The sequence below is a fragment of the Natrix helvetica genome (genome assembly GCF_964273705.1).
Source record: "Natrix helvetica genome assembly, chromosome: 7".
NCBI lineage: Eukaryota > Metazoa > Chordata > Lepidosauria > Squamata > Natricidae > Natrix > Natrix helvetica.
Genome location: NC_138558.1, coordinates 18,466,891 through 18,488,385, shown reverse-complemented (window position 1 = coordinate 18,488,385; position 21,495 = coordinate 18,466,891). Strand labels below are relative to the sequence as shown.

The 21,495-nt window shown below is 41.0% G+C and overlaps 1 protein-coding gene across 1 annotated transcript in view; it reads right to left on the bottom strand.

The window, feature by feature from the left end:
• Positions 1-3,288: 3,288 nt before the first annotated feature.
• BMPR1B (bone morphogenetic protein receptor type 1B) overlaps positions 3,289-21,495 on the bottom strand; it is a 126,850-nt gene continuing 108,643 nt past the window's right edge. The window contains exons 6-12 of the mRNA XM_081960471.1: positions 20,441-20,537; positions 16,310-16,457; positions 14,238-14,430; positions 12,891-13,188; positions 10,783-10,958; positions 7,297-7,427; positions 3,289-4,389 (exon numbers count right to left, since the gene is read on the bottom strand). Coding sequence (XP_081816597.1) covers positions 4,264-4,389; positions 7,297-7,427; positions 10,783-10,958; positions 12,891-13,188; positions 14,238-14,430; positions 16,310-16,457; positions 20,441-20,537 — 1,169 coding nt within the window. The 3' untranslated portion in view covers positions 3,289-4,263. The remainder of the gene's footprint in view (positions 4,390-7,296; positions 7,428-10,782; positions 10,959-12,890; positions 13,189-14,237; positions 14,431-16,309; positions 16,458-20,440; positions 20,538-21,495) is intronic.

Genomic DNA, 21,495 nt, shown 5'->3' with positions numbered 1-21,495 from the left:
TCTAGGCTTTTTTTTAAACTTGGTATTTTTTGAAGAAACTCAAAAAACAATTGTGTCCAGGCATTCTCCCCTTTGGCCTGATATAAATTTGTAGTCATGAAATATAATAGATCCTTAAATAAAACATCCATTGTGGACAACATTTTGAATCACTCATACTTGATTCTGTGAATGTGCAATTCACTTTTGGAGCAAAACAAAGAAAAATTATTGTATGTGTTCATGTCTTTTTTTTGTTTTCAGATCACAGCATCACTGAAAATTAACTATAGTGTTTTCATAAAATTAAAGTTTTATTTGCAGCTATTGGCTACCTTATATTTAAAATGCATGGTGGATTTATTCCAATTCCCAACAGTGTGACATACAACCACATTTAGCTGGTCTTTGACCGTAATAAAGATTTACTTACTTACAACCACTTTTAAATCCAGGCACATGGACAGATGTAAATCACACGAATATTCAACTTGAGGATATCACTTGAAGACCATTTCTTTCAAAAACAGATTTTTTTTTTTAAAAAAAATCAGCTTTAAGGTTAGCAGTGAAATTATTTACCGATTTTGAGACTTTTAGAAACATTTTGAGACCAGGGCATAAAGAACTTTCTTTGAGCCCTCGAGAGGATTTGACTTCATAATACAGGCATCTGATGGTTTCTTCAAAGCTCCAACTAGCGTGGACATTTATTCCAAAATTTCTAAATTACACCTGTAAATTCTGGTTGTTTGCTAATCAAGACTAAGTGGTAAAGAGTAACTGCATATGGAAACTATGAAAATAATGCAACATGATTATAAATATTGTGTAGAGGCCAATAGGTTTCCTCAATACTTTTTTCTGCTTTGAAATAGAGTATTTTCCAGAAGTTATTAACATCAGGAGTGGGTTGCTACGGGTTCACCCATGTTTGGGAGAACCCGTAGCTATGGCCAGTTAAGAGAACCTCCAAATCCCACCCAACTGGCCCCGCCCACCCCCTCCGCCTCTCCCAGGAGTCTCCACATGGCCCATTTTGGATGTGAGATAACTACAGAGCCTGCATGGAGTCTTGGGGAGGGGGGAAAATGGGCCTCACAGAAGGCCTCTGGAGCCTGGGGGAGACTGTTTTCGCCCTCCCAGAGGCTCAATGAAAGCCTCCAGAGCCTGGAGAAGGTGAAAACGTGTCCCTACTCCCTGCTGCGGTGCAGGAGGCCAAATAGCTCATGCCCACCGTGGCCACACCCACCCAGCAACTGGGCAGAGAACCCGTTGCTGAAATATTTGAAGCCTACCCCAGATTAACATGTATAAGTTACAGGACTATACATCCAAATGAAACTGATGAATTTATATCTCTGAGGAAGGAAAGATGTCTTGGAGATATGCAGTTAAATTGCAATAGTTTAACCCATGTATGATGTAGCCAGAGCTTAAACTGGTTATATCTCTCTTGATTCAAACCATGTAGAAGTTTCTTTATAGCTTTGCATTTTTAGCTTCCATTAAGCTAATCACAATCATGGCTTGGGTGATTTATGGAAGCCAGCTGTCAAGACATCAGGGACCCAGGAGAAAGAAGAGTACAACTGATGAAGAGACAGGTTTTGTGCATGATCAACTCTGCATTGGAACAGAAGTGTTCACGTAAAGGCAGCTAATAGCTTCAGAAGTCGAATTGCTTTTAGAATAGTCTATAAATTACTCTAAATCAATGAGAATCAGCCATGCTTAACTGAATAAGTCCATGTAGATATTAAAAGCATGGAGGCTCTATGCTGTATTTAATTAATGAATCTTTCTAGATGGCTTTATGGGATCTTCTTAGGGACTGAATGAATGTAGAAATTCCTTCACATTACACTGAAATAGTGGTGGGTTTCGGGGGGTCTGTCTGGTACAGCCATACCTGTAGTCGTCGGGAGGAGAGGCCACCGTACCGGGTGGCTGGTTTGGCCCACCCACCCGCCCGCTTTCCATACCAGTTTTTGAAGCAACTGGCCAATTGTGCATGCGCGCACAGCATGTGGCACCTGCGCGACCTCCTCCAAGCAGCTGAGTGTCACAGGGCGGTGGCGTGCGCAGCACATGCCCAACTAGGATGCCTGGCCCCATGCGCAGCGTACCGGTTGCGATGGAGTCCGGAACCCATCACTGCACTAAAAGTGCCATTGTAAAAGGATTCACTAATAAACACGACCCATCCAAATATTTCATATGCTTCTCTGAAATTTACTGTTGGAAATAATTTTTAACTACCATTTATATTTGCTTTCATTCCAAGAATTTGTGGCAAGGTAACTTCACTTACATCCACGCATCTTACAAAGAGACAGGAAGTTCAATAGTTAACTGAAGAATTCTAACAATTTCATGGATAGAGGAAGAAGATTGGATTCAAAAATGTCCTATTAATGCATTGCTTTTAGAATGAGAAAATGCATGGTTGCTTCCCAGTTTTCAATTTCCCTCTGTGAAAGGTACTGCAGAAAATCTCAGGTCCTCAAATCTGTATTTTCCCAACCTATTCTGAAAACAACTGTGCTCATTTAAAATTATTCCTCAGACAAATTGTTTTAAAGATTGCATCAAGATTAATATGAATATGAAAACCTTTTATTAAAATTTATATGCTTCCATCTCTCTGTCCGGAGCAGCTCAGAAATATTTGGATTGGACATACTCGGATCACAAAGATGTATCTTTCTTATGTGTATCCCATTTATAGCTCTTATTACTATTTTGTGAATTTCTTTAAATGAGCAATTCAAATTTAAGATCAAAAGGCAGAAAGTGTACAAATTATGAAACAACTGACAGTTAGAACAATTAATCAGTGGAACAGCTTGCCTCCAGAAGTTGTGAATGCCCCAACACTGGAAGTCTTTAAGAAGATGTTGGATAGCCATTTGTCTGAAACAGTATAGGGTTTCCTGCCTAGGCAGGGGGTTGGACTAGAAGACCTCCAAGATCCCTTCCAACTCTGCTATTGTATTGTATTAAGATTAAGACAGATCCATGTTCAAAACTATTTCTGCAAAATACTGAAACTAGAAAAAATTGTTTAAAAATGCAAAATTGAGAGAAAGTACCACAGGAATTCTGAAATATGCAGACTTTTGCATCTTGGTTGAAAGTCTTAAATAACATTATCCTTTTTCACTTAAACTATGGGGATGCGGGTAAGGGATTAGCATTGTCCAATTTTTATATATATAAAATTAAAAATAAATAAATAAAAGGAAACAGTACCTTAATTTTTCTACAGGAACATTTCTATCAACAGTTTATTTTAACTCAATTACCTTAAGGCAAAAGGTTTTTAATGCAGTTTTGGGAACAGCTTCATTTACCATTGAAATGCTAGTGAGAATACACAAGTTCAACCTTTAACAAACGTTCTAGAAGGCATTCCTTTGAAAATACCGATTGTAAAAAGGCCAAAAAAATAGTCAGAAAGCCCCCAAAGGCACAGTCCTCTGTCAGAATAACTTAAGTGAATAACTATATGCTGATATGACTCCCATATTTCCATGGACAGAGGACACCCCCCCCCCCCCCATAGATATCACCAGAGCCCATGTTTCGACAAGTATGACAATTTAGAATTGGCCAAGAGAAATTTGTTTTGATGACATGCTCCCGCAAGTTTCAGGAAGGTAAAATATGAAAAGTTATGCACAAGGAAGTGCATGACAATATCTCCTTTTTCAAGGCACTGCTTGGTTGCAAATTCATGGGTGAGCCTTTTTTTTTCAGATGTAGCATGCATCCTGCATCACTAGTTAAAATTGGGTCATTTTAAGAGTGCAACAATTTTTCTCCCCCTATCAGTAGGAAATAATAGGACTTGGGATGCAATTTTGTATTTTTTTTAGCATTAGAAAATAATTCTTTCCCTGGACTTTGCAACTGCAATGCTTCATTCCCATGAAAATTAAAAACTTCAAATATTAATAACAATATTAATAATAAAGGCTTTCACAGAAAGCAGGGCACATAGTCTAGAAACAATTATCGATACATTTTCTTGCATTAATCTCCAAGGAAGCTAAAAGGCCGCCTTGTCTGGTCGGTCATACAGGAACCAAAAATTCTTGGCTGAGCCACATTTCTTTCCCCTGGAAAGGTTTCTGCCCCAGTGTGCAAAATGCTTTGCCAAAATCTGTATTCAAGGTTCGTATTACTGAAGGCATGTGTCATTCTTCTTCCTGTCTCTTCGAAACACAGAAGGAAAGTCCTTTTTTTTTTTTCTCTGAGCTTTAGCTTTTGTTAGCTGAATCAAAGCTTAATGTCCTGTGTCTCTGACATTTTGGCAAGTGTTTTCTTTACTCGCAGGGCCGTGAGCCGAGAAGCAGGGCTGTGAGCCCAGCATTCATTCATTAATTTTCTCATCTGTCGTAGGCACTGAAAAAGAAATAGGAATACATATAGTTATATCTCTATACAAGCATTCATTCTCTCTCTCTCTCTACCTCTCTCTCTCTCCCTCCCTCCCCTCTCTCTCATACATACACACACACACACACACACACACACACAAAGAATATTTCATAGGTCAATATTACCTATTTCGCGTTATAGACAGAACACTTCAATATTACTGAAAAATCTATTCTAAGTAAAAGAGCTCATGTGAGCAAGGAAACTAACATGAAAATAGTCACATTATTTTGTTCTTTGCTCTGATTATGTAGATGTTACAAGATCTTTGTGTATAATTGTTTAGACTTGGCCTCTGAGAGAATCTCACTCTCCTTCAAAATGAGACTAGTTCAATGGGATTAATAACATTCAGACAGTATGTTTGCTCTCTCAGCATTTGATCATGATTGTTTATTTATTCTTTTGCATCAAATAGTGATCTGTGAGGATTACGCCCAGAACTTTCTAAGACAACTATTGTTAGAATAAATATCCTGCTTCAGTTCTCTTCCAATATGGATTCAATCACACCTCTTCAAATGTTGGGGATAGGAAGATATTTCCGGGACTGGTTTGAACTTACAATAAGAGACTTGCAACTTATGTAATATAACTACTCAATTTCATGCTATTTTAAACCTGAATTTCTGGGTTAAGTTGCTGAAAATTACCAAGAAGTCAGTAAATGTAGTAAGCAAACATCTCTGTGGAATTTCTGCAATTTATTCTATTTCCCCCCACACTTTTTTTAACAAGCCCACTTTGCCCATGCCCCCACCATCACTCACTCAAGATTGTTTACAACTCTTGCCATTTTTAAGTCTTTTTAAATCTAATTGCAGAATACTTAAGTGAAGACTGCTATTCCCAAATCACAGCTGTCTCCTACAATAATAGCATTACACTGTACCACTTAACAAGATTAATGACCTCTGCATAGCATCGCCATAACTGTCGGCAGTTTTGTCTGCAATACATCAATTACTGGTCTACTGATTCCAAAACACAATTTTGCTTCATTATAAATTCTCAGTGAACAGACTACTTTCTCCCTCCTTCCCCTAAAGGAAAATATCAGTATATCAGCTTCAGAAAAGCAATTTCCCATATTAATTTACAAAAGTGGAAACAAGGAGCAGCATCCCCAGACTATCTTTTGCAGAGCTACTATGCTCTTTAGCCAGTTCGTAAGATAATTTATATGTATCCATATTCTACAAACTCTGAAGAGATTCTCAGTCACCCAGTTCCTGGGTGTCCCAAAGGTGCTTTTTTCAGGAAGGAACTGGACTTTCTGACTTTTTCTTTGAAGACATTTCACTTCTTATCGGAGAAGCTTCTTCAGCTCTGTCAGGATGGTGGGGAATGGAAAGGATTTATATTCCTTGCGAACAGCTGGGTCATTTGCATCCTTTTAGAGGGTCTCTGAAGCACTTGGAGGTTTATCTCTTTATCTATAGTGAGCTATACAATTAGGGATGAACACCCTTTGAATGGTGTGGGAATAGGAATGGATTTCCAGAGGAAAAATCACAGACTACAGGAACCAGGAGATCTACTCAGGTGGCCCTGACGATACAGATGTGCTTAGACCAGCTGTCTGCAAGGAATATAAATCCTTCCATTCTCCACTATCCTGCCAGAGCTGAAGAAGCTTCTTGGATGAGAAGCAAAACGTCTTCAAAGAAAAGACAAGAAAGTCCAGTTGCCTCCTGAAAAAAGCACCTTTGGGACATATTCTACAGAGAATTTATCTAGGACTGTATCTGGGAGAATATAAAGGGCATAGAAAAAACACAATTCCCTATATCCTCTCTTTGGATCATATATTATATGACCCAGTAGTTATCTAGCCCATATTCCCACTTATCAATCCATCTCCATCACACCATTTTTGGCCATCCTTGTTAGGAATTCATAGGGTTAAGATTTCCTCACACACTGAAGTTGAAGAATTAGATTGATCCAGTCAACAGTGTACTTAAAAGCTAGCCATGCCTAGAAATGGGTGGGTTGGATGGTTGCTTTGTTCATAACAAACTATTACAATATTTTAAGCAAATATGTCAAACTACTGGAACAGTCTGGAGTATAAAAGTTACAACTATTTTATGATGAAGGTAACAGGGCTCGTAAATTCAACCCTGACTCATACTCAACAACAATCCATCCATTAAAAGCGCTAACAGTAACTTTTCTACTTCCTTTTTCTGGAATCTTCCCCCCACTCTCCAATTTCTCACTCTAAGCTACACCTCTGGTTTTCCATTATTAGGGTTAGAATCTATTTTTGGCTCCTATATTTTATTCAATAATTTTGAAAAGCATTCGGTACAAGTAGTCCTCGATTTTCAACCGTTCGTTTAGTGCCCATTCGAAATTTCAACAGTACTGAAAAAAGTGACTTGTGACTATTTTTTCACTTACGACCGTTGGTCACCTTTGGTCACAGGATCAAAATTCAGGCGCTTGGCAACAGACTCATATTTATAACGGTTGTAATGCCTCAGGGTCATGGCGTCCCCCTTTTCAACCTCCTTGTTAAGCGAAGTCAGTGGGGACGCCTGATTCATTTAACAGCTGTGTTCCTAACTTAACAACTGCACCTATTTACTTAACGACTGTGGCAAGGAATGTTGCAAAATGGGGCAAAAAATTACTTAACACATGTCTCATAAGCAACGTAAGTGTTGGGTTCGATCGCAGTCGTAAGTCGAGGACTACTTGTAATGGATGGACCGAAGAGAAAATAATTCCCTAAAGTAAATTAGAAGTGTCCTAACATTTAGGTATTCCTTTTCTTCTTTCTAAGCATGTGGTTCAATTAAAAAAACAAAACACAACGCACAGAATTGGGATGAAACAACCTTTTGAAAATGGTCTCCTTACCTCATCGCTGCTCCACCTATTGGGAAATGAAGGCCGTAATCTCTTGATGCATACTATTTCCCTCATGTCTTCATACGAAGGATCACTGCAAACAAGGTCATGATAAGGAAGCTGGTATTCCTCAAAAATACCTAGCAAGGAAACCATTTGGCAAAATATATAAATCATGTCCAATTGAACTTTCCTGTGGGATTAAGAACTTACAAATGTAACACAGATATGGACAGCAGCAGGGAAAAGATCAAGCTCTATTTTATTCTGATCAATATGGTGAAAGAGAGTTGATTTAGAACAGGAGTGTCAAACTCGATTTCATTGAAGGCCCCATCAGGGTTGTGTTCGACCTTGCGAGGTCGGGGTGCGCGTGGCCAACTCGGCATCATTTGTGTCAGGGGCGCCTGTGGTGGCCCAAGCGCTCCGCCAGCAAAAACGGGCTCCTGAGCTCTGTTTTCGATTGCTACGGCCTCCTGCAATCCTGTGCCAGCAAAAACTGAGCTTGGGAGGGCCACACGCAGCCCTCCTGAGCTCTGTTTTCACTAGCAGAGGCACTGCAGGCGGGGGGGGGGGGCACAGGCCAGATCTAAGCACCACACAGGCTGCATCCGGCCCCTTGCGCCTTGAGTTTGACAACCCTGATTTTAAAAGTTGCTGGGCTTCAGAAATCAAGAAAAACACAGTGATTCTTTGCAGCAGTTTTATTTATCAATTCACACCTATAGACAAAATCTTGCCAAACTAAAGCAGATTACATGTACATGACATATATACTCTAGGAACTATTGGGGGAGGGTTTGTCATCAACCCTCCCTGATCATCCCTCATCAAAGCTGATGAGCCCTGGTGGTTAGAATGCAGTATTACAGGCAAACTCCGCTTATCGTCTGGAGTTCGATTCTGATGGGGCTCACGGTTGACTCAGCCTTCCATCCTTCCAAGGTAAGTAAAATGAGGACCCAGATTGTTAGGGGCAATATGCTGACATTTGTAAACCCCACTCCCCGTAAAGCACTGTGGGGCAGTATATAAACCGGGGAAAGCTGAAGGCCCTTTTCCAGTAATGGGTTTATAAGTCTCACGACAAAAACTTTAGAAAGAAAAGTAGAACCTGGTCTTTTCCAAGATTAAGCTGTCCTCTGATTTTTAGTAATAAAAAGTACTACCAAAATGTCCAACTTCCTTTTTTACATGGCTTCAGATTATTAGAATAAATCTCCATGCTATGCCCCTTTTAAAAAGATGCGATAATATGCCGATTTCACTTTATAAACATTTAAACATTAAACGGTCAAAAGACAAAGAATACAACAAAAAATAATACTAATACGTTTAGCATTCCAAATCTTCCTGAATCCAAAGTTAATTTTATATCAGGATAAAGTGTTCCTTCCTACACACTTGCAGGCCTTCTAAAGCCAAATAACACCTGTATTTCTATATTTCTTTTCTTAAATCTAACTAATCTCCTTGTTAATCATGGTACCTCAGCAAAATCAACCTCATTGTATTTTTGCTCAAACAACAGCTGTGCCCTTGCTTTAGCAGTAATTTTTATAACCACAAGAGTTCCCATAAATGAACTCCAAATTCCCACTACAATTATGAAATATTGCATCTTTAAAAGAGTCTATTAAAATAGAGAATAAATCTTTACAGGCTAAGTAAGACCTTCCAGAAAAAGGAATAATAAGTCCCAAGGGTAGAAAGGGACTTAGTTTAGTGCCACCAATTATTTTTAAAAAGCTATTATAATTCTTTTTCTCTCTTGTTAAAAAAAAATACACAAACATTTTCTGGAGAATAGCTTGGGTTAACGGGTTGGAGCAAAAATAAATTTTATGGCACCTTTAAAATCTAACTACAGGTTGTCCTGGGGTTACAAACCATTTATTTAGCAACCACTCGAAGTTACAAGGACAATGAAAAAAGTGACTTATGAGTGGTCCTTGTACTTATGATCCCCATAGCCAAAATTTGGCCTCTTGGCAGTTGGCATGTCATTTATGATGGTTTCAGCATCCCGGGGTCATGTAAATTGCCTTGTGTGATCTTAACAGCCAACTTCCAAAAACTAAGTCAATGCAGGAAGATAAACTTGCTTAACAGCCACATGATCAATTTAACCCAGGGGTGTCCAAACTTGGGAACTTTAAGACTTGTGGACTTCAACTCCCAGAATTCCCCAGCCAGCATGGCTGGCTGGGGAATTCTGGGAGTTGAAGTCCACAAGTCTTAAAGTTCCCAAGCTTGGACACCCCTGACTTAACCACTGTAGTGATTCATTTTACAACTAGGGCAAATAAGGTTGTAAAAGTCAGGTGTGACTGTTCTGACCTACGCTTCCTAAGAGCTTGAAGCAAAATCCTTGTCCAGACAAAAACCCCTTTTATTAATTTACTATGAATTTACATCCAGCAAAGTCTTTCAAGGGAAGATTTGCAGTCACAGACCTTATCTGGCTTGGAGAACTGCCAGGCCGACATCTGCAAAACTTGGCAAGGGGTCTCTGAGAGTCACAAACCAATTAAGCAAACTAATTGTCTCCTGCAAACTCCGCTCTCCTTTTGTTCCTCTTTTATTTCCCCTGGGAGGGGCCATTCATCATCCACCTGTGGCCTTACTCTCAAGTCGACTCTTGTTCCTTAGCTGTTCCCTTTGTCTGGCAACTCTGCGCATGCACACACTGGGAACAGGCCCCAGCTGTTCATCTGCCTGACTGATGTCTGACTCTGAGGGCAGCTGATAACTGGCATACCGCCCTGGCCCCCTCTCTGCCTCTGAAACAGAGCCCTCATCGGAGCCTTCCCCAGACTCCAGTACTGGCCCATGTTCCTCCCCAACCTCCTCACTGTCTGAATCTGCTGCCAGCTCTGCTGGGCGCTGGCGGGCCACAACAGTGACAACAACCTTGCTTAGTTACCACATTTTTCATAATATAAGATGCACCGGAATATAAGACGCATCAAGGTTTTGAAGAGGTAAATTTTTAAAAAAGGTCTTTGCACTCTGCAAATCTCACCAACTTTATTGGATTTCTAGTTGAACAGTAAAAACTCCCCATTTTTCATGAAAACAGGCCATTTTTTTTTCCAAAAAAGGGCATGAATAGCCTTTAGGCTTACAGAGTGCTCCTGGGGGGCGGGGGAGAAATTGAGCAAAAAACGGCCTGGTGTTTTGCTCATTTCTGCCCTCCCCAGCCCCCAGGAGCTCTCTGAAAGCCTCCATAAGGCTATGCATGGGCATTTTGGTGAAGGGGCGGGGTTTCGGGAGGCAAAAAATGCTTTATTTAGTGTATAAGACGCCCCCAGATCTTCAGCCTCTTTTTTGAGGGAAAAAGGTGTGTCTTATACTCTGAAAAATACGGTAGTTCTGTTCCTACTTGTGGTCGTAAGTCAAGGGGACACATAATAATTCCAACACAAATTCTTTTAGATACTAAAAGATGATAATATAATGTTAAAGACACAGAACCATGCCTAAAATATTTACCTCCGGAAACACATCTCCTTGCTATTTCCCAAAGGATGAGCCCAAAGCTGTACATGTCAGCCATAATATATGACTGAAAGTGGTTTTGATTCAAACTTTCATCCAGCACTTCTGGAGGCATGTAACGTTTGGTTCCCACTCTGGTGTTTGGTGGTATATCCACTTCATTTGTATCACTGGAAGATGGAAGGGGGGGGGGGAGGAAGAGACATAAAAATTAAGTATACAAGCAGTTTCTCTTCGAAAACCAAAACAGCTATTAAAAGAGAAATGCCCACTCCTTTTCAAATTAAAACTATATCTATGCAAGTCAGAATTAAGAGGTAATCTCAATGGAAATTATTCCGACAAAGAAAGCTTGTCAAAGGTTAACCAAATGCTCATTTTAAAACACAATCCCTACCTACCTACCTAAATCTTACATTAAGCATTCAATTGCAAAATTCAGAATTCAGCAGAGGATGCTGGAGACTTTTCTGAGAGTTTGCTAGCAATAAATTGGAATTCTAATGCATAGAATTACAATTATATTTCTCTTACAAGTATCTTAAGACGCCTTAGATGCTCAGGCTTTCATGGAGAGAAACAAAAAACTAAAGAATTACTATTCATGATCTTAAACGAGATATTCTGTGGATATAAGATGCTTAGCTAATAAAAATGTTTAGGAATGGAAGCATTTAGATTAATATGTCTCTGCATCACCAATCGAGCTGGACGGGACCTTGGAGGTCTCCTAGTCCAGCCTTACTCAAGCAGGAGGCCCTATATCATTTCAGAAAGTGATTGTCCAGTCTCTTCTTAAAAACCTCCAGTGATGAAGCCCCTCCAACGTCTGAAGGCAAGGTGCTCCACTAATTGTCCTCACTATTAGGAAGTTTCTCCTTCATTCCAGGTTACTTCTCTCCTTGATTAGTTCCCATCCATTGCTACTTGTCTTGCCTTCTGGTGCTTTGGAAAATAAGTTGACCCCCCTCATCTTTATTGCCCCTCAAATACTGGACTACTGCTGTCATGTCACCACTAGTCCTTCTTTACTCTAAACTAGCCAAACCCAATTCTTGCAACTGTTCTTCATATGTTTTAGCCTCCAGGCCCTTAATCATCTTAGTTGCTCTTCTCTGTACTTTTTTTCCAAAGTCTGAATATCTTTTTTGTAATGTCATGACCAAAACTGGGTGCAGTATTCTAGGTGTGGTCTTACCTCGTAGGCACCTATGCCATGGCAGCATAATTCAAACTACTGAAAAGGACAGCCTTCCATTTGAAAACATATTAGCTGAAACTGGTTTATTCTCATGAAGCCACAAAATTGACAAACCCTCCCACTCTACTCTACTCCTTCTAGTGGGTAATATCATCACAGGAGAACGTCCAGTGACCTTCTGAAATGGTAGCAAATTTAGCTGTTCTGACCCAGCACCCAAACATGACAAACGCTCTGTAGTTAGATGAATGTTTCCTTTATTAGGAGCGCCAGCAGCCTTGGCAAAAAGTCTGTCTCTCTCTCACAGCATGTTAACAAGTCTGTCCGGCAGGGAGATGAATAGTTGTCTGCCACACCTATTCATCTCCACCCGTCTTTTCTCCCCATAGCTAGGGTGGGGCTTCGCTAGCAGGAGTCGCTCTTCCGTCCCAAAGACCGGCTCATATATTTCCACTGCTCCCCTCTCCTCTGCCTTCTGTGCATCCGCATGTCAGGCACTGGACCCAGCTGTTCCTCCTCTTCCTCATCAGCCACCTCCAGACTGGGGGCTGTTGACTCTCCATCTGAGGGTTGATGGACGGCCCAGGCTCCACTTCTGTCGCTACCTCTGACAACACCATCTTCTCCCTCGGCGCTCTCAGGTTGCCGTCCCTGACTCCCACACAACCTCATCTGATTTAGCTTCTGGAGGGGCCGGCAGCTGACAGGCCACAACATTAGCTGGGTTATTCAACTCCTCAAATTGTTCACTCCTACCACAACAGATTGGCTGCTAGAGAAGACGAGCAGCATTCCCACCTGATATTCATTTCAAGGATCTGTATAAGTTTCTCCTCTTTTTCCCCCCTTTAAAAATGTTTAACAGACTCAGCTTCAGTAAGATATGCAAGATTTTGCTCACCTAATGAATTTAACCGCCAGACCAAGATCTGCTACACAGCAAGTTCCATTTTTCTTCACCAGAATGTTTTTACTTTTGAGGTCCCGGTGAGCAATTGCTGGTTTGCCTTGGGTGCTGAAGATCTCGGTATGCAAGTGGCACAACCCACTGATAGAGGAATAGGCCAGTTTCAGCATCGCTTTTGTATCCAAAGTAGTAGATTTTAGATAATCATACAGAGATCCATTTTCATGATAATCGGTGATCAGATAAAGTTGTGTCCAAGATCCAGTACCTTTAATATCTGCAGCAATGAATCCTGCAAGAGAAAATTAGGACAAGACTTTTCTAAAAGTAAAAGTTTCTGTTTGTTAAAGCAAAGAAAACAGACAACAGATCTCTCTCTCTCTCTCTCTCTCTCTCTCTCTCTCTCTCTCTCTCTCTCTCTCTCTCTCTCTCTCCTCCCTCCCTCTCTGTATCTGTTCTGTTTTTACCCCTTTCTGAAGAAATAACAACCAACATGTTCACCTCAAGATAGTGGTAACAAATAATTGAAACACACTTAAAAAGTTACACAAAAACTCAATGTAGATGTAGAGATCCAGCTTCGCATTGGAACTGATGGTCTAGGCCAGAGGTGTCAAACTCGGATTTCATTGAGGGCCACATCAGGGTTGTGTTTGATGTCAGGGAGCCAGGGTAGGTGTAGCAAGGGTGGGTGTGGCCAGCTCAGCATCACTCATGTCAGGGGCACAGGTGAGTGCTCTGCCAGCAAAAACAGACTCCCAAAATCTGTTTTCAGCAACAATGGCCTCCTGCAACCTTCTCCCAGTGAAAACAGAGCTCTGGAAAGCAACACAGGACCCTCCCGAGCTCCGTTTTTGCTGGCAGAGGCACCGTGGGCCAATCCTTCACTGTTCCCAGGGTGACCCCGTGGGCCAGATCTAAGCACCCCATGGGCTAAATTCAACCGCCAGGCCTTGAGTTTGACACCGCTGCTCTAGGTCATAAATTTCGGATAGTTAATGGGCTTTTCAGCAAGCCGAGCTCAGAAATGGCCAAGGATTCAGCCAAACTAGTGGAAGACCAGCTTCAAAGCAGTAGCAGCTACTTCATCATAATAAAGTAGCAACAGGATTTATGTAGCAATGTAGTTGTCAGAAGAACCTAGCTCTACTATTAAATTACTAAAAATATTTATAATTATGAACAATTAAAATATAAAGAAAAACGTTTGCCGAAGTTAAAAGTAGAGGAAGACGTGTTAACAATAGAGCCCTTCAAAAGATCAGAAGGAATGAGGCCAACTTCACCTCAGGGGAGACAAGATGGGGCAATGCAAAGGTTACATTTAACTGTGCCACTCACCCAAAATATTTTCATGCCTCATCAGGACCGTCTGATAGATTTCTGTCTCTCGAAACCAGCTGGCTTCCTCGGTGGTGAAGAAAACTTTCACAGCCACTTTTTCTCCTCTCCACTTTCCCATCCACACTTCCCCATAGCGACCTTTGCCAATTTGCTTCACCATCTGAATCTGTTTCGCTATGGTCCTTTGTACCTTTTCAGAGATATTAGAATTATACCTACTTCCGACTAGACACAATTTTTGTAATTTTTCAAAAGTTGGAACCATTTTCAAGACTGGATATTTCCTCTTGAGTTAATAGTATTAGGTCTTTGATCTGATCTTGCAGGTCTGCCCTACCTAGTCCAGGATTCTTTTCTCCCTGTGGCCCACAAATATCTTACGTAAGTCAAAATCAGGACAAAATATAATTTCGTATTCACTAACAAATGATGCTCAGATATCTAGTGAACCTCTATTAAGTTGTTGTTGTTGTTAGTTGCGAAGTCGTGTCTGACCCATCGTGACCCCATGGACAATGTTCCTCCAGGCCTTCCTGTTCTCTACCATCCCCCAGAGTCCATTTAAGCTCATGCCCACTGCTTCAGTGACTCCATAGAGCCACCTCATTCTTTCTCGTCCCCTTATTTTGCCCTCCATCTTTCCCAGCATTCGGCTCTTCTCCAGTGAGTCCTTCCTTATCATTAGGTGGCCAAAGTATTTTAGTTTCATTATAATTAAGTAGAGATATGCAATTGGATTTTTCTGGTCTTGACAGAAGGATCTTGACAAACTTGAACATTGGGCACTATCTAATAAAATGAAATTCAATGGTGAAGAGTAAGGTTCTACATTTCGGCAACAAAAACGAAATGCACAGGTACAGAATAGGTGGTGTCTTGCTCAGTAGTAGTAACTGTGAAAGGGATCTTGGAGTCCTAGTGGACAACCATTTAAATATGAGCCAGCAGTGTGCAGCAGCTGCCAAAAAAGACAACACAGTTCTAGGCTGCATCAAGAGAGGGATAGAATCAAGATCACGTGAAGTGTTAATACCACTTTATAATGCCTTGGTAAGGCCACACTTGGAATACTGCATTCAGTTTTGGTCGCCACGATGTAAAAAAGATGTGGAGACTCTAGAAAGAGTACAGAGAAGAGCAACAAAGATGATTAGGGGACTGGAGACTAAAACATATGAAGAACCATTGCAGGAACTGGGTATGTCTAGTTTAATAGAAAGAAGAACTAGGGGAGACATGACAGCAGTGTTCCAATATCTCAGGGGTTGCCACAAAGAAGAGGGAGTCAAACTATTTTCCAAGGCACCTGAGGGTAGAACAAGAAGCAATGGGTGGAAACTAATCAAGGAGAGAAACAACTAAGAACTGAGGAGAAACTTCCTGACAGTTAGAACTATTAATCAGTGGAACAGCTTGCCTCCAGAAGTTGTGAATGCTCCAACACTGGAAGACTTTAAGAAGATGTTGGATAGCCATTTGTCTGAAATGGTATACGGTTTCCTGCCTAGGCAGGGGGTTGGGCTAGAAGACCTCCAAGGTCCCTTCCAACTCTGCTATTGTATTGTATTGTATTGGTCTTAGTCAATTCCTTAACCAAATATTTCTCAATTTTAGCAACCTTAAGCTGTCTGGACTTCAACTCCCAGAATTGCTAGCCTGGACTTCAACTCCCAGAATTCGTAGTCTAAAGTTGTTTTTATATCACGTTCACCCTGAGTATTCAATTCATTCAGTTGGAACATGAGGACAAAACTCACTTATAAGATTCACATTTTTTTCAACTTGTTTTGAAATGAAAATGAAGTTTAAAAACACAAAATTAAAAGTTTCTGTAGTTTTAAAAATGGACAAAATCCGATCAAACTAATAATACAAAAGCAAGAACTGAGAACCTACAAAACTGGGGTCTTCTTAGCTATTCCCCCGTAGCCTACAGCTTTTGTCCTATATTTTTCATGAAACACTAATGCTGTTGTTTTCTTTACAATGCAAACAAATTGTGCAAATGATGCCAATTGTTATATGATAGATTGACCATTATAATTATGATCTCAGTACTCTTTTCTTACCAATAGAGGGAGCCCTGAACCACTTCCTGAGCTCTGTGACTGCTCAATGAGGTCTTTCAAGGATTCTCCTGGTGGAATATAAGTCTCATCTTGTTCAAGTCCAATATTGTAATGAGGAGGCCGCCGTCTCCTTTCTAGCCTTTTATACCTGCAGATATATAAAAGAATAACTACAGGTGATGCTGCCAATACTGGTTGGTCATGAAAGCAAGCAAAATAATATGTTTCTACCTTTGTTTGCTATCGTTTTCCCATCCTTAAATGCTATGAATAATTCAGCATTTTAAGGCCCTCGTGACATTGTTTGTCTCTCTGTAAATTTTTACCCTTCTCGTTATCATCATTATATACATACATTATAAGACTATCTGATTACATTTAACAATGAGCAAACATTTATTAAAGGTAAAGGTTCCCCTCGCGCAAGCGTGCTAGTCGTTTTTGACTCTAGGGGGCGGTGCTCATCTCTGTTTCAAAGTTAAAGAGCCAGTGCTGTCCGAAGACGGCTCTGTGGTCATGTGGCGGGATGATTAAACGCCAAAGCGCACAGAACGCTGCTACCTTCCCACCAAAGGTGGTCCCTATTCTACTTGCATTTTTACATGCTCTTGAACTGCTAGGTGGACAGAAGCTGGGACAAGTAATGGGAACTCAGTCCGTTACGCAGAGCTAGGGATTCGAACTGCCGAACTTTCTGATTGACAAGCTCAGCGTCTTAGCCGCTGAGCCACTGCGTCCCTTATTTATTACAAATAAAAATCTATTACCTTTGTAATAAACAGGGACAAGCACATGGCTGTAATGGCAAACATTAACTCCTGAACTGCCTCCTACCTGAGGGAAAGGAGACTAAAATTACCCAGTACTATTAGCAGCCTGGGCAAAATCGTAACCATCCTTGCAATGAAATTGAAAAACATATGCTGTCATGCAGCTTGGAGAATGGTAAAATACAAGCTCTCTGAGTTTGATCTGAGCATAATAAGCAAACCCTCATGTCTAGTCAGCTGTCCCAGTATACAATTCTTGCATTATTTCCCTTGCTCTGGGGTCAGGATTGATGCACAGAGACTGACTGAATAGTTCTCCATGAGGGGGAACTCTTCACTATCGGCAGATTTCAGCAATACGCCATTGCCTGGAAATAAGACCTCTCCGGATAATAAGCCCAATTGGGCTTTTAAGCACATGCGCTAAAATAAGCTCTCCCCCGAAAATAAGCCCTCCCTGAAAATATTGCAGCACAGCAGCAGCCATGAGGTGACTACGCCTGCCACCTCCTGCACCCCCTGCACCAAAAATAAGGCCAAGTGCTTATTTCGGGGGTCAAAAGAAAATAAGACCCTGTCTTATTTTCGGGAAAACACAGTATATATACCAGTCTATCCTCTCGTTCACAATTAAATTATGGATAAGGCTAGTGGCCAACACTATTTTCCAGTACATTATTCACATCAACTTATCCCTTCACAAGGGGTCATGACCGGCAAATATAAGTAACTTACAAAAGTACATGAAGAGATTAAAGTAAAAGCAAGTTTGTATGTTATAATATCTCAGAGATTCAGTAGAAAAGGAAGAAAGTGACAGGAATAAAGAAGAAAAATCCATTCCAAAGGTGCCAAGGTATACCATGCAATCTAATAAAATTACACAGTGGAGCTGCACGAAATACTTTTTATGAACAGAAGAGCCAAATGGGAATCCATCCTAATTAAATCGATGGAAGAAAACAATGAATTTCAAAGAAAGTCTGGTCAGTTATTTTTCCCTACGAATGAATGTGCTTTATTGTCATGCTACTTTGGCAGTAGAGTTGCCTGGAGGAACATAATAATTAAATATTAAAACTGGTTAAAAAAAACCCTGCCATTTCATTCTGCAGGCCAGCAGCTTTGCCTAATTTGTGTATCTTCCAGATGTGAGCAATTTAGCTCTTCAAATTATCAGCAGTGGTTGTGCTACCTGGGGTATTGAAGTCCACATGTCTTGAGGGTCCCCAGGTTGAGAAAATCTGTTCAGAAAACATAACCTTCTTGATAATATCCATCGGGGCTTATGCTACTTTATTTGTCATAGCCCTATCTAGGATAATTTGGGAATTATGCTAATTATACGTATACATGCTAATGATAAACATAGAGGTCCCCCTCACACATATGTGCTACTCGTTCCTGACTCTATGGGTGCGGCGCTCATCTGTTTCAAAGCCAAAGAGCCAGAGCTGTACAAAGACGTCTCTGTGGTAATATGGCCAGCATAACTAAACATCGAAGGGACACAGAACGCTGCTACCTTCCCACCAAAGGTGGTTCCTATTTTTCTACTTCCATTTTTACATGCTTTCAAACTGCTAGGTTGGCAGAGGTTGGGACAAGTAATGGGAGCTCACTCCATTATGCAGTGCTAGGGATTCGAACTGCCGAACTGCTGACTTTTCTGATCGATAAGCTCAATGTTTTAGCCATTGAGCCACCACCATCTAATCTAATGGTAGGTATACACAACTTCGTAATGGTTTTGTCTCCTGGATAGATGTACTTGCTCTGTGAGTTACTGTAAACCATGGAAAGGAAGGAAGGAAGGAAGGAAGGAAGGAAGGAAGGAAGGAAGGAAGGAAGGAAGGAAGGAAGGAAGGAAGGAAGGAGACTCTTTTTTTAAGACACTGTGTTACTCAAAAAGAAAAAAAACCAGAAATCACAAAGACTTAAGCATTAAGAATGTACTATGATCCAAATTCAATAGGAAAACGGCTGATCTGAATTACCTAAGGGCAAATGTGGCACACTTGCCAACACCTTCCTAAATCCAAAATATGTTTCCCAAGACCATGAGGGGCAGTGGCATATACCCAGGAAAAGAAACAAAGTTCAACTAGGACAGTGATGGCGAACCTATGGCACGCGTGCCACAGGTGGCACGCGGAGCCATTTGTCAGGGCACACGAGGTGCTGCCCTGTCAGCTGGCAAGCACATGCGCGTGCTGGCCAGCTGAGTTCACCTTTTTAAAAGCCATTTTTCGCCCTCCCCAGGCTCCAGAGGCTTTATAGGAGCCTGGGGAGGACGAAAAGAGCCTTCCCGACCCCCCCCCCCGGAGGCTTCAGGGACTGTCCAGAGGCTTCCCTGACACCTTCGGAGCGCTTAAAACGACCCTCTGAGCAAACCGGAAGTCACTTCCGGTGTGCTCGGAGGGTCGTTTTAAGCATTCCGAAGGCTTCTGGGAAGCCTCCGGATGGTCCCTGAAGCCTCTGGAGGGCCTCCGGGGGGTGGGGGAGGCTCTTTTCGCCCTCCCCATGCTCCGATAAAGCCTCTGGAGCCTGGGGAGGGCGAAAAAAGCATGTAAAAATGGGGGGGTCGCGCGTTGTGCACGCATGCGCACTGCGGGGTCGCGCATTGCTTTATGGGTGTGGCACGCCCACACACGACCCCCCTGCGCTGCCCCCACCTTGTGGCTCGCCATCGCTGAACTAGGACATCCCCAAATGTGTCGTTCTTAATTATCAAACCACCATCCCATATATAATGGGATATATGCCTCTAGGCATGTCAGCAAATAAACACATATACAAATTAATTTTATGAAAGATGCCTTTGAAACAACCCATGGTTTACTAGAGTGTTATTTCCATGAGCCTAATTCACAAAACAATTCTGCAATGTTTATTTTAACTCTGGCACAGCCCGGAGAAGTAATAAAAAATTTAAAATTCATCGTTAACTGAACGGAAATTACAATGTGATGTCTAGTCATGTTTAACAGATAAATCTGAATATTTTAGACATTTCTATCTATACCTGAATATCAAATACTTATGGATACTTACCCCAAATCCTAAAAATGTCAGTACTTAACAATTTAAACCAGCACTGATGATGATTTTTAACATACCAAGCTAACAATGCCTGTTTGACTTAATTCACAACCCCACTTCACATTTATCTTACACGTACAAATTCAGTTTTTGTATGTCTCCGTTCTGACTGAAAAAGCCATGTCAAAAGTACTATTAAAACCAAATTTCTTCATACAAACCCAAGAAATTAGAACACATTAAACTGATCATTCATGTCAAATTGTGACGTAAAGAAACAGTCAAGGAAGAAAGTATAATTTTCTTTTTTCAGACATACCTGAAGTAAAAGAATATGATGATGCCCACCAAGAGTATGCTACAGACGATCACCGAAATTAGCAGAGCCTTCTGATGAACGTTTCCCTTTGAAAAAGCTTAAATTAGAAAACAAAAGCTTTTATCAATCAGAGATGATGTTACTTATCATATTTAACTGCAGTTCACACATATTTGCGATCAGCAAGCATCAGGGAATGATAAAATTAAGACAGTGAAGATATTAGAAATTGCAGCGTCCAGATGAAATTATAAAGTTCCTCACGTTAACCACTGCTACCCAGAACAGGAGAACAAAATCACATTGGTTCAAAGAATATGCCTCCCCTGAACTTTTTGGATTCCACCACAGTTTTATAATAGGCTGAATCACCTTTAAATCCAGATTTCCTTGTTAATAACCCCCATTCTTCTTTTTAATAGCTTGGGCATTGCACAATTCTGTGATGGTGGCAAATGCAGAAGTGACCATAAAGTATTTTACCATCACTTCCACGGATATGCAATTGTTACCATCATGGCATTGTGTAATTATCAAATAAACACATTGTGAGATAGGCAACTTATGAGTGGGCTGGAGTGGAACTTAACAAGTTTACAAATTCGATCATATTCTATTCCAACTTTCAACCGCCAGTCACGTTTTTCCTTAAGAAATCTTGACTCTACACGGATTTAGTGGCACAGAAATTTAACAAAGAAATGCATGAAAAGTCAAACTTATGAGCAGTGGGATTTACAGGGCAGAGTCTGCAAATAATCATCATCACTCCAGAGCTAGTTAGCACTCATAAAGGACTGGTCAAAACGTAGCTTAAAAATTAGAAGCATGTTTTAAGTTACAGCAGAAAAACACATAAGCCAGCCCCAGAGCATCCACACAATAAATCATGACTTTGTAAATGTTTCCAGTGCAGTGGTGGGTTCCTAACCAGTTTACTACTGGTTCACTGAGAGGGCGAACTTCGCTTCGCTCGCATGCGCACCTGCCGCACCTGCGCAGTTGACTGAAAACTGTTCTGTGCTCATCATGCGTTGCTGCCATGCACAGTTGAC